This window comes from Lithobates pipiens, unplaced genomic scaffold (assembly GCF_037356315.1).
Source record: "Lithobates pipiens isolate NorthernLeopardFrog02 unplaced genomic scaffold, aLitPip1_a1.2 Scaffold_25, whole genome shotgun sequence".
NCBI classification, from domain to species: Eukaryota; Metazoa; Chordata; class Amphibia; order Anura; family Ranidae; genus Lithobates; species Lithobates pipiens.
In genome coordinates, this window is record NW_027507787.1 from 185,034,392 (window position 1) to 185,047,724 (window position 13,333).

The 13,333-nt window shown below is 43.0% G+C and overlaps 1 protein-coding gene across 1 annotated transcript in view; it reads left to right on the forward strand.

Annotated features, from left to right (window-relative positions):
• Nucleotides 1–12,841, forward strand: part of CALHM2 (calcium homeostasis modulator family member 2) — a 29,823-nt gene extending 16,982 nt beyond the window's left edge. Inside the window, exons 2-3 of the mRNA XM_077455273.1 lie at nt 3,180–3,775; nt 7,490–12,841. Of these exons, the coding sequence (XP_077311399.1) occupies nt 3,233–3,775; nt 7,490–7,906 (960 nt within the window). The 5' untranslated portion in view covers nt 3,180–3,232 and the 3' untranslated portion in view covers nt 7,907–12,841. The remainder of the gene's footprint in view (nt 1–3,179; nt 3,776–7,489) is intronic.
• The last annotated feature ends 492 nt before the right edge of the window (nt 12,842–13,333 follow it).

The window sequence follows — 13,333 nt, forward strand, 5'->3', positions numbered from 1 at the left end:
TTTAGCCCATCCTCCCAGGTCGTTTATGAACAAATTTAAATAGGATTGGTCCCAGCACAGAACCCTGGGGGACCTCACTACCCACCCCGACCATTCCGAGTACTCCCCATTTATCACCACCGTTCAAACTTGCCCTCGTAGCCAGTTTTCAATCCATGTACTCGCCCTATGGTCCATGGCAATGGACCTTGTTTTGTAAAGTAAACGTTTATGGGGAAATGTGTCAATTGCTTTTGCAAAGTCCAGGTACACCACATCTATGGGCCTTCCTTTATCTAGATGGCAACTCACCTCCACATAGCAGGTTAATAAATTGGTTTGGTAAGAACGATTCTTCATGAATCCAAGCTGATTACTGCTATTGATACTGTTCTCATGACTAAACTCGTGTGTGTGTGTGTGTGTGTGTGTGTGTGTGTGTGTGTATGTCCCTTATCCCCTCCAAGAACTTGCATACTAGTGATAGGCTAAGTAGTCTTTAATTCCCAGGTAAGTATTTTGGGCTTTTTTAAATATTGGTGCTATATTGGCTTTTCTCCAATCAACTGGTACTCCTTCTAGCCAGTAAAACTTGGCAGCAATGGTCAGACAATTACTTGATTGAGTTTCCCGAGTACCCTCGGGTGCAAGCCATCTGGTCCCGGTAATTTTATTAATGTTAAGTTTCCCAAGTCTAATTTTAATTTTGTCCTCTGTTGACCATGGAGGTACTTCCTGTGATGTGTCATGAGGGTAAACACTGCAGTTTTGGTGAAGCCCCCCCCCCCCCCCCCATTCCCTCATGAAGACTGAGGAGGAATAAATTCAATACCTTCACCATCTTCCCCATCCTTTGTAATCAGATGACCTTCCTCATTCTTTATGGGGCCAATATGGTCTGTCCTCCTTTTACATGCTTAAAGAAAGAGAGAATTCCTTGGGATTTTATTTTATTTTCAAAAAATGGCCAAAAAGTTAGAGGGGTTTTTAAACTAGGGGATGGTTTAACTCCCTGTGGAACCTAACTCCCTGCTTGGTCAATATGTCATGGGGTAATGGGGAAGATTATGGCCTGTATGTTGTCTATCGGTCTCTCGGCCGTCATCTCCCCTATTACCCAGTTGACCAAGCAGGGAGTTAAACCGTCCCTAGTTTAAAAACCCCTCTAACATTTTGGCCATCTTTACTCCCAGCTGATCTGCACCCTCCTCATTTAGGTGCAGTCTGTCCCTTCTATAGTACTGGTGACCGACTGAGAAGTCAGCCCAGTCCTCAGGAACCCAAACCTCTCCTTACTACAGCAGCTCTTCATCCACTTGTTTACTTCCCTAATCTCACTCTGCCTTTCTGGTGTGGCTCGATGTAGTATTCCTGAGAATACTACCTTGTAGGTCCCATATTTATTTTTTTTTATTTTTTTTGTTCCCCTCAAGCTCCCAAGTCCCTAAAATTGTTCTTTGGTACACTCCATCTGCCTCTGACTTTGTCATTCATGTCAATGTGCATAACAGCCTGGGTCTTCCCCAGCCCCTCCCCAGTAATCCGTCCACCAGATTTATAATGTACCGAACCCGAGCGCCCGGTAGACAACATACAGTTTGGCACTTCAGGTCTCTGTCACAGATTGCCCTATTTATCCTTCTAAGAATTAAGTCCCCTACCACCAGAACCTATCTTTCCTTTCCCTGAGCTTCTCGCCACCCCAACTCTCACTAGAGGAGTTCTTCCCCTGGCAGCTAGGAGTCCCTCAGCTCCAGCAGTTCTGGTCCCTGACTGAATTCACCAATGTCACTCAATGGAGAGTACTTATTGGGATGCTTCAGCCCTGGATTGGACTCCCTGGCACTTTCCCCTCTATCCTTCCTGACAGTCGCTAATCTACTCTTTTCTAGTGCCTGCACTTTTGTCTCCACCCGCCTCTGTGCTGGCACCTACCGGGTACGTTCCAGGCTCTCCTTTTAGTATGGAGGGTCTTCTCGGCGCTGATAGTTGCTTCCCCAGATTCAGAGCCTGGGCTTCCAGGGAAACAATGTGCTTACATTTTTGCACAGCAGTATTTGCTCTCGATCGGATGATCAAGGAATGCATACATATCGCAAGATATAGACCGAGTCGCATCTCCACACCTGCCAGGCATCATACCTACTAATTTAATGAGGATTGGGACTTGTAGTCTGTCCAAACTACCTAACTTCCTAATACTCAACCACACAGATGTGTAAGCTTATCTGGCAACTTTTGAAAGAGTTGCTGTTTGGGGAGAAGGGGCGCTAGTAGTCCTACCCATTCTGACCAGAGAACAGCAAAGGCATCTAGTTCCAGGTCAAAATAGTCCTGCACGGTTTAGGAGATTTTCCCCCGTATCTGCATGTGCTGAAGTTATCGTACATGCCGTTTGCCTCAGTGAGTGTGCCGTTACCCTCGGCTCCTGCACGCATGCGCAGGAGTGACATCATCACAGCGCTGGAGCCACGATAAACAGAAGTAACTCCGGGGAGAAATGGCGCCGGACAGTGCTGTGTACGGCACTGCAGCGGGGGCTTTTGATCTCGGGTGAGTATTACATAATGAGCTAGTATGCTATGCATATTTTTTTTTTCCAATGTGGGTTTACAACCATTTGCATGCTGGGTAGGGTGATAGGTGGGCCACAACTTTAAGCGGCCCCTGCGGGGGTACTGCAACAGTTGTGAAGCTGTAGGCATGGTAGCTAGAAACCCTCATACCAATAAATGCACTGCTACTTTTTACACGGAATTCCAGACAAAAGGTACAGTTTATTCAGGGTATTGCATTAACTCCTCTCCTCGCTCCCTTTTTACTATATGTATACTGTAATGAATTGCATATATACTGTACAGTATAATTGCTAAACATCCATCTGCGAGGGCATCTGTTAAAGAAACTCTGACTATAAAGTCTTGAAACTAAAACTGTCTCAGATCATTTAAAGTGTGTGTGTGTGTGTGTGTGTGTGTGTGTGTGTGTGTGTGTGTGTGTGTGTGTGTGTGTGTGTGTGTGTTTTTTGTGGGTGTTTTTATTTATTTATTTATTTTTTTTCGTAGAATTCAGACAAACTGCACTAGGAAGTCGGAGGACATCAAAATACTATATATAAACTGAGACGACAGGAAATGAGCATTAAAAAAAGGCATGTGATGCTTTTTGCTTGCTAAATTTAAATTTTGTTTTTTTTACAGAATAAAACTCCTCTATATTTAAGAAGACAAAGCTTAAACCACAAGGACACCCAATGGCTGCTTTTATAACTGAAAACTTTAAATTTTTAGCTCTGTTCTTCAAGAGCAAAGATGTGATGATATTCAATGGGCTGGTTGCCCTTGGGACTGTGGGAAGCCAGGAATTATTTTCTGTGGTGGCATTTCACTGCCCCTGTGCTCCAGAGAGGAATTATATGTATGGACTGGCTGCCATTGGAGTACCTGCTTTGGTTTTGTTCCTCATTGGGATTATGTTGAATGGGCACACATGGAATATGGTGGCAGAATGTAGAAAAAGAGCCATGAAGAACTGTTCTACCCCGGCCACTTTCCTTTTATTTGGATCCATCGCAGGGAGGGCTGCTGTGGCACCAGTGACATGGTCTGTGATTTCATTACTGCGTGGAGAGGCCTATGTATGTGCCCGTAGTGAATTTATAAACCCGAACACATTGCTAGGATTGGTCACTGACATTGGACCAGAAACCATGGCCAGAATCCCTTGTAAAGACGCACCGAGCAGTATTTTGGCATATAAAGACGAAGTGATCCGGAGGCTACAATATGAATCTCAGGTAATATTCTGAACTTGCTTTGTATGGGGTAATGGAGCTTCTTTGTAGGCCGATCCAATTTGCAACAATACAGATTTTTACGAAGGAAAGTGGATCTCTACGATTAGGGCCCAGTTTGGGTGAAATGCGTTGGAAGGGTTTTTACCATGTTAGGCCTGATTCATACCTATGCAGTTTTAGTGTTTTTTGCATTTTGCAGATTTGCGCTACAGAATGTGTTCCATAAGAAACCATGTTAGATGCACTGTAGTGCAAAAAGCACTAAAACTGCATAGGTGTGGATCCAGCCTTAATTCCAGCAAATGAAAGCCTTGTATGGAGTGACCACATCGGTGTGTGGCATTTGTTGGACATTCACAGTAGTGTACAGAGAGGGGATGGGCTCTTTATCTGATGCCTATCGTACATGTAAGAGCAGTGGCGTGTGGAACAGTGCACCCTATTTTGGACCTTTTTAGCTGGATCTAAGATTTTGGTATATTTGCCTATGCTTCATCCTTGTCCGCTGTTCTGCCAGGTTTCCAGGTTTGGCATCCTTGGCTAGTTCGGGACGATTTAAAGCGGTTCACCCTGAAGTGGAAGTTCCGCTCATCTCATTCCCCCCCCTCCGGTGCCACAATTGGCACCTTTCAGGGGGGATGGGGGTGCCGTTACCTGGATAATCCAGGTATCTGCACCCACTTCCGGGACAAGACCCCTGGACACACAGTTCCCAGGACACAGCGGGGACCAGCAGAGATGCGCAGCACGACTCACGCATGTGCAGTAGGGAACCGGGCAGTGAAGCCACAGCGCTTCACTTCCCGATTCCCTGACAGAGGATGGCGGCGGGGGCAGCAGAGAGACGAGCGATCGCTCGTCATCTGCCGCCGACATCGCTGGACCCTGGGACAGGTAAGTGTGAATTTATTAAAAGTCAGCAGCTGCAATATTTGTAGCTGCTGGCTTTTAATATTTTTTTTTTTTTTTTTTAAAGGTGCAGAACCACTTTAACTCCTGCACATAGACACTGGAGTTATTTCATCCCAGCAGCTATGCAGCTTGATGTATGTTGAAGCCTTTATTGCAGAAGAGACCTATTATCTATCTATGCAATAACTCTTCCTCCTTGCAGTGGGTATAGAAGAGTCTCTCTTCTCTCTTTCTCCCTCCCCGCCCCCCCAAAATAAAGTTTGGTGAGTTGCAGAAATGTGTGTGTGTATGTATATATGTGTGTATATATATATATATATATATATTATAAATTTTGTTTTGTCCAGCTGTATTTACCCAATGTAAAAGAGCACCAACATGTCGTAAATTCAAAACCAGAATTGGAGTTGGAAAAAAAGGATTCCCTCCTTGTGTCAGTATTTTGTTTTAACCACCTTTTTGCTTTAATTACAGCCTATAGTCTGTTGGGATATGGCTCTACTAACTTTGCACCTCTAGACTTTGCAATATTGGCCTATTCTTTTTTGCAGAACTGCTCAAGTTCAGTTAAATTGATAGTGACCGTTTGTGGACTGAAGCCTTCAAGTCATTCCACAGATTTTCAATGGAGTTTAACCACTTAAAGCGGAGTTCCACCCAAAAGTGGAACTCTCGTTGTATGCTTCCTCCCCCCTCCGGTGCCACATGTGCCACCTTTCAGCTAGGGTGCTGACATCGCAGGCTCCCTGGACAAGTAAGTGGCCTAATATTAAAAGTCTGCAGCTACAGTATTTGTAGCTGCTGACTTTTTATTTATTCTTTTTCAACCAGGCTGGACCTTCTCTTTAAGGACTGGAAGGATTTGCCCCATTTTTATGACCAGGCCTCTTTTTTATTCAAATAAATAAAAAACAAATAAATAAAAAGTGTGTGTGTGTATAATTAAAAAAAAAAAAAAAAAAAAAAAAAAAATATATATATATATATATATATATATATATATATATATATATATATATATATATATATATATATATATATATATATATATATATATATATATATATATATATATATATATATATATATATATATTAAATGTACTGATCTTATTCAGCCACATGGCAGTTATGGTGTTTTCTCCAAACCTGAGGGTGGGGGTCTGTGCAGTACTTTACAATATGTTTTGAGTTGCATTAGGCCTCATTCACACTGGGTTTAAACGTGTGTGGGGTGTTATTTTTTTTCTGCATTGAGAGAATAAAATTGAATGCAGGTAACCAGCCACTGCATTTTCAGCTCTTTTACACACATTCAGATCCGTAAAAGCATTTCTCCTGAAATCTGTGGAGAAACAAGCGGCCAATGTGCAAGAAGCCCTAAAGTAGGTGTACATCCTTGCCTATATCCAGTGAAGTGACTGGCCTCAGGTGGTACAGAAATGGAACAAATCCTCCTACATAAGTTTTACCTGTCTGTCCCCAGTCTTCTCTTTTCAACAACACTAACAAGACTCTTTTAATAGTCCCTGTGGAGCCTACAGTGGTGGAAAAGAGGTTAGATGCTCTTCTTTTCTTCTTCTTTTTTTTTTTTTCTTTTTTTTTAAACGTTTGTAAAGTATTAAACCCTCAGCATTTGTTAGCTTAACACATTGAGCACAATAAATGTTCCGTCTCTCAAATTAGTTTAAATTGGAGAAGAAAGGAGGGATGAAGTGTGTGTGTGTGTGTGTGTGTGTGTGTGTGTGTGTGTGTGTGTGTGTGTGTGTCTCGCCATCGTAAACTACAGGTCTATGGGGGGGGGGGTTTCTTCTTCTTCTTCTTCCTTCCTGTCTATGCACACAGTGTAGGGAGATGCAGCTATTGTCTTTGCATGCAAAAGTGGCTCCATAGGATTCTGCAAAAGCGAGCAGCCATCCTGAGACGGGGAAACCTGGGGTGCTGGACATGGCACCAGTTTAACCTGGTACCAAGGCTAAAAATAGACTTCATAATTTAAATCCCACAAAAAGTTTAATATCGCCTTTTTAAAGCCCACCTAAGGTCTGAGAAATAGACAGGCAGTGTAAGGACGTAGTGCTAACCACCTCCAATTTCAAAATTCTGCCTTGCTTTTCTGTTACAGCACTTGTGTAGAGAATCTCAAATGCTGGCCACGCACTGGTGGAATTTCAGTTCATGAATCGTAATTAATTTATTTTGCAATGTTGTCAAGGCGATCAAACTAAATATTTCAGAATTTCATGTGAAATTTGTATGGTCACTGATTGCATTGTTGAATGCTTTGATGAATAATCTTGTATGACTGTTTGCACAAAAATATAACAATGTATGGCCAGCTCTATAAAGGTGTAAGATGAACCTTTTTGCTGCCAAAGTCTGTTTTTTGCATACACATTAAAGCCATATTTTAAGGCTTCAAGACTATCTTTCACACATTAGGGCAACGGTTTTATCAAACCCATATTTTAATTAAAAAAAATAATAATAATAAAAAAAAATTTCATTTTAGTGGACGCTATCACAATATATTACCCAAATTGTTTTGGTAAAAGATGAGGTTACGTTGACTAAATGGATACCAAACATGTCGAGCTTTAAAACGCTCCCTTTTTAAATGGTGACAAACTTCAGTACCCAAAGGTGCTGCCTTTTACAGGTTCTCAGTTTAGAGTTAATTGTGAATAACGCCCTTGAATTATTGCTGCTTCTGCTATATGCAGTGATAATATCACAGATGTGTAAAGTGTTTGTTGCCATTAGTTTCAGTTTCTCTTAATCTATTTATTTTCTTTTATTCTAGTTTATTGGTTGGATTCTAATTGCGGTAGTTGCCTCAGCCATTTTTTTACTCAAGTGCCTGCACCACTGCTGCTCTCCTTTGAGCTACCTACAAGAACAGTACTGGGGTCAGTATCGCTCCAGCGAGAAGGAACTCTTCAACCGTACCGCTGAAGTCCATGCAAAAGTCCTTGCTGCCAGTAATGTCAAGCAGTTCTTTGGTTTTGTGGCTTTAAATAAAGAAGAGCAGGAAATGGTACATGAATACCCAGTGGAAGAGGTACAGCCAAGTCCTCAATGGAATGAAATAACTGGACTATATCTGTATAGGGAAAACAAGGGTTTCCCCTTATACAGTCGTCTTCATAAATGGGCCAAAAAGGTCATTGGGAATGGTACAGATGCAGACACCAAAGAGATGGCATTACTTGCAGTTTGAGACAATGGACATTTGACTGACAGCAGAAGAACACTCAGCCATGCTAGTATCCTCAGGAATTATGAACTGTCCACTAGATTGGCATTGCTCAGGACATGGTACAACCTATGCCATATTATAATTTTTATTTTTTCCTAGCAATTCTTGATTGACCTAATGTAAATGGCTCACGTTAAGTAGCATTATATCCAAATGGATAAACCTCATATTAACAAAAGTTATGCTAAGGGAAATCTGAGATCATGGCATGTAGGAGGGGATCTAAGCGGCCAATAGTGCTAGATACCAGAGTAGAGATCATTTCAATAACTTGGCCTACTGCCCTTTACATAAACTGTTTCTGTAAGCTCAGGCTATTGCATTTCAACAAACCAATTTTATTTCAGAGACTTTTAGAATTGCTGTTACCAGCCCACACACTGTTCCGGACAAAAATATCTGCTTATTTACCACCTGATCACAACCTGTGCAACAGTCTACAGCTAAAAAATAGATTCCTCCTTTCCATAAAGGTCGGAACACACTACTTTGTGGTTACTTCCTTGTTATTTAAATTTGATAGCACCCCGACCCCCCCCCCCCCCCCCAATAATCACTGTCCAAAAAAAATGTAAAACATTTTTTTTATCCAAATGTGCAAAGGAGGAGGGTTTCTTTTTTAGGTGACCATGTCACCACTTGAGTGATGTGGACACTTCTACTGGCTGCCCAGTGAAGTGCCCTCCCCAGGGTCCAGAAGACATACTGAACTGGTGATGCTGTTGCTAGGGGACTGGTGAGGACGGGCCAGCATGGGCACATCTGCAGTGCTGGATTACAAGTCCTTGGCACCAATGAGGGACACAGACGGCAGACTTGTGTGAATATAAAACCCTAAATAGAAAAATAAATCCAGAGAGGCTTTGAGTGAAATGCTGCCACTGTAGCAAATGAGCATTTCTGTCAGACCCTTTTATACATAAGGGCTTTGGTGCTGGGAATGGTATGTAGTAATCCATGGCAGCTCATCAAAACTTGAGTTTAATTGGCCCTATCTTTATTGCAAAAGGCTGAGTTGGGTTATAGCACACAATCGCTCTACACATTTTTATTCTTGTATTCTATGCATGTGCTTTTTTTTTTTTTTTTTCCTTAAATGAGCATGAAGATGTGCCTTTCAACTTCTCTTGTATTTTAATTTATCTTTTATCTGTGTATGATCATTTATTGAGCAGGGTTGGAATCTAAGTGTTTGACATATGTAACATTTCAAAAGGTCATTTCTATTTTAGCCATTTGGCATGTCTGGGAATGCATTTCAACTGGGCTGTTGTGCCATGTCATTTTAAAAACGGAAAGTGGTTTCTGTAAAAAAAAAAAAAAAAAACATTTACATTTCATTCAAGATTACATATTTTTTACACCTCAGGAGATGTGTATGTAAACAAATGTATGGATGCATCTAACATTTTCCTTTTTAAATATTTTGTACTTTCAGACAAAGGCCTGCTTTCAGTTTATTTTTTATTTTTTTTTTAGAACCACTTTTAATATATAAGAAATACCTGTAATCAAAAGGAACTGGTGTTTATAGACATTGTAGGCCTTTACTCAACTGGTGGCCTAAAACGGAGCATCTGCTATTAAATGTTTGCAAGCCTGGAAATGACTGACTTTAACCTAAATATTACATGAAGATATCTTCACAAAGACCTTGAATTGCATAAAAATCCTATTGCAAGATTTAGGAATAAGCCCCCCCCCCACCGTTCACACCAATGTGACACCATGTGCTTTGACAGTTCAAAGTCGCACCCTATTGTCTGCTACTGAGTTGTTAAAATTGGTGCGACTCTGACTGTGCAGAGAGGAGGGAAGTCTCCTCTGCTACTTTTTGTGATTTCAGGGGTGAGTTGCATGGAGATCTGAGCATGAAGTCACACATGAAGTTGCACTGACCTGTGGCTTTGAAAACATGCCACGTCAAGTGAGGTAGCACGATTTCAAAGTTGCATTCAGTGTGAACGGGGGGGTTTAATACTCTCTTGCAGCTGAACTGTTTGTTCCAAAGTGCCACAGCCATAATGGCAGGAAAAAGTTCTAAGTTAACAATTTTCTTAGCGACACTGACAATATAAATACAATAATCTGGCCAAAACTTTGTACACAATTTGCCAGACTGGAAATTACCAAATCCAATCGATTGTGTTACCAGCTTGAAAATACTAATTTAAAAAAAAAAAAATTCCTGCCATATAGAGCTAACATTTCAAATATAAATAAATTTGTGCCAAAACCAGAAGATCCTCTTTTACCTCCTTACAAAGTCAACATGCAAATGCAAGGGAATTTAAGGCTTGAGGAGAAGCATGAAGCCCGGTAGCGAAATTCTGCTCATAGGCATAACATGGGATACAAACCCCAAAAGCCACAGGTGGCCCCATGCGGCCCTCTGTACACCTGGATAGGAGAGGTGGCATATAGAGAAACCAATTGCTTCCCTTTTTCTCCTGCAGCCTTTCAGTGGCTGTGGAAGGAAAAGGGAGAGGATCAGTCCCACTACTCAAAAAAAAAGACCACAGTAATGGGCGCTCAAGAGGCTGGATGAAAAGGGAATTTAAATTGGATTTTACATAAGAAAGCAGTAAAGTCCATAAATGGTAGATGGTCTCTTAGGAAGTAACTGGTATTATTTCAGTTATTTGGATCCTCCAGCAAGGTGATGATAACCTAAATCAACAAAAGGAGGCACCATTAAAAAAAAAAGGGGGGGGGGGATCCTTCCCTTTGTATATTTCCTTTTGAAAATGATAAAAACATAACTTCAGGCCACTCATTCGCAGATTTTAGCTGACAACCCATGAAGACCCAAATTCCTGAAAAAGAAGTAAATTAAACCCTCAGAAAAGCTGAAAATTATAAATTGACTGATGAGCCTGTTAGGCACACATTTAACCAGGACATCATTTTTCCCGTAATCGCTGAACGCTGAATGTGGTTTTAAGAACAAAATTCCTACCAGACAACCGTGTTTTGCAGAGCAGATTTCTGAAACGATGGATCACAAGGTGTGGGCCCCTGGAAGATAGGAAAGCAGTGGCAGCTGATGTTTTCTTCATTTGGGGGGGGGGGGGGGCGGCAAACACTTTAAAAACCCGCACTTACTCCATCTAGGACGCGGGCAGGCAGCGTGGCTGGTGAGCGTCGGCTTTCTTTCTTTGTCCTGTGGATCATGGCGGCCTCCGCAGTGCATCTCCCTCCTCCTCGACCTAGGCGTCCAATAGGGTCGCCTGCCCTTTAAGCCAATTTGGAAACTGTATTAGACCCGCGCTTTCTGATTGGTGGAGAGGTGATTCAGTGTTAGAATAGCAAATATTAATTCACTATCCTAACACACCTGGGTTGGCTCAGAGCGCAATGATCTGCGACCGGAGCCCATCCTATTTTAAAGCCTATTGGAGTGTCTGGCTCTACTCATGTGCTTGTATCCTGAAAGGGGCTGGACACATGAATAGGGGGTGGCAGCGATGATGGAAAGGAGAGGCCTTGCCCATGTGCCCTTAATGGACGTGCCGCCCCTGTACTAAAGCATATAAATGAAAGTGTTTTGGCACTTGTAATATTCAATGAAAATTGATATCCTTGCTGTTGGACATGAAATGTAATAAGCCTTCTCGGTAGGAGTACACTGCAAAAGGACATTTGCACATCTGGCCAACATCCAAAAGGGCTAGCTAAATGCATGAGTTTAACACTTGACTAATAGGACCCCTGTCCCTAAACCTGGACCGTATGAGTTATCGAAGGAGGAGGGATAGAATGGACATTCTGAATACCAGGAATTTGCTGCCCAGATCTGGTTAAAATGACAGCTTACCCCCTGTGCTGGGAGATCATGTGGACAGCTGATGTGGTGATCAAGAAGTCAACTGTAAACCTATACAATACACTTTTTTTATATGTCCTTTTTTTTTAACATATCTGCACCAGGGCTCAAGTCCTGCGGGAGCGCATGGGAACAGAGTTCCTGTACTTTTTCCACAACAGGAACTCTGTTCCTGTTAGAAGCTGCGTCCTGCATATGCCTGAGTAACTGGTTGCTAGGCTGAGCAGCGCCTCTGAGAGAGAGCAGCCAGCCACAGACACCACACCAGACAGAGCCACACTTACTGCTGGTAAGAATCCAGCCTGTGCCCACTGCCCAGTCATTGCCAGACAGTCCTGGGCCGCCACCGACTACTCCCGCAGCCACTGTAGCACATTGCCAGCAGTGCAGCCCAACTCTGAGCTACCAGACTTCTCCAGTTCAACTTCTTCTCTCCTGAGCTGAGCCTCCAAGTCCTCCCACCCACGAGGTCCGCAGCGAGTTTGCTGCCCGCCAGAGTCATTGAGAAACTTCCAGGTTAGTGTGTTACACACACTTTGTTAGTTACAGTGAGCATACTCCCCCTCCGTTCTGCTGCTGTCTCCCCCACTCCCCCTCCATTCTGCTGCTGTCTCCCCCACCCCCCCTCCGTTCTGCTGCTGTCTCCCCCACTCCCCCTCCGTTCTGCTGCTGACTCCCCCTTCGTTCTGCTGCTGTCTTCCCCGCTACCCCTCCGTTCTGCTGCTGTCTCCCTCACTCACCCTCCGTTCTGCTGCTGACTCCCCCTCTGTTCTACTGCTGTCTCCCCCACTCCCCCCTCCGTTCTTCTGCTGTGTCCCCCACTCCCCCCTCCATTCTGCTGCTGTGTCCCCCTATCTCCCCCACTCCCCCTCCGTTCTGCTGCTGTGTCCCCCACTCCCCCTCCGTTCTGATGCTGTCCCCCTCCAGTTTTCCTCCATGTCCCCCTCCATTCTGCTGTCCCCCTCCGTTCTTGTGTTGATTATTCTGTTAGTTTGACTAGTTAAATTATTTTGTTTTTGTAAACTGGCACTTTTACAATAAATTTTGCACTGTATTTTCTGTAAAATATATATGCATATGAGCGTATCATTATTTTTATTTTTTTTGGTGGGGGAGTGGATCTTAGGTGGGAGTTCCCACACTTTTTTTTTCCCCAGGACTTGACCCCTGATCTACACTGACTGCAATTACCAACCCCCCCCCCCCCCCCCCCCAACTGGAGGATGTTTAAACTCTGGACAAAAGGGCCCTTGCTATGAGAGATTTAGTGAGGATGTGTGTATGATAGAAGACAGACACCCCCCTCCTTTTTCCCTGTTCCATCTCCCTCTCCATTGGTTTACCCTGTTTCCTCATCTGCAACTAGATAATGTATTTATTTCCCTATTGTAAATAAATCCTTATTTTAAGAGTTGAAGCCAGATACCCCAAACGGAGCACATTTTACACCCGTGATATACTAAAGGAAAAGCCGAGCCATGTACTAAAATGATTGGAGGAGCCACAAAGGGGATCATGTAGATATGCCAAAAGCCTTCCAATGCTTCACCACTACTTCCACT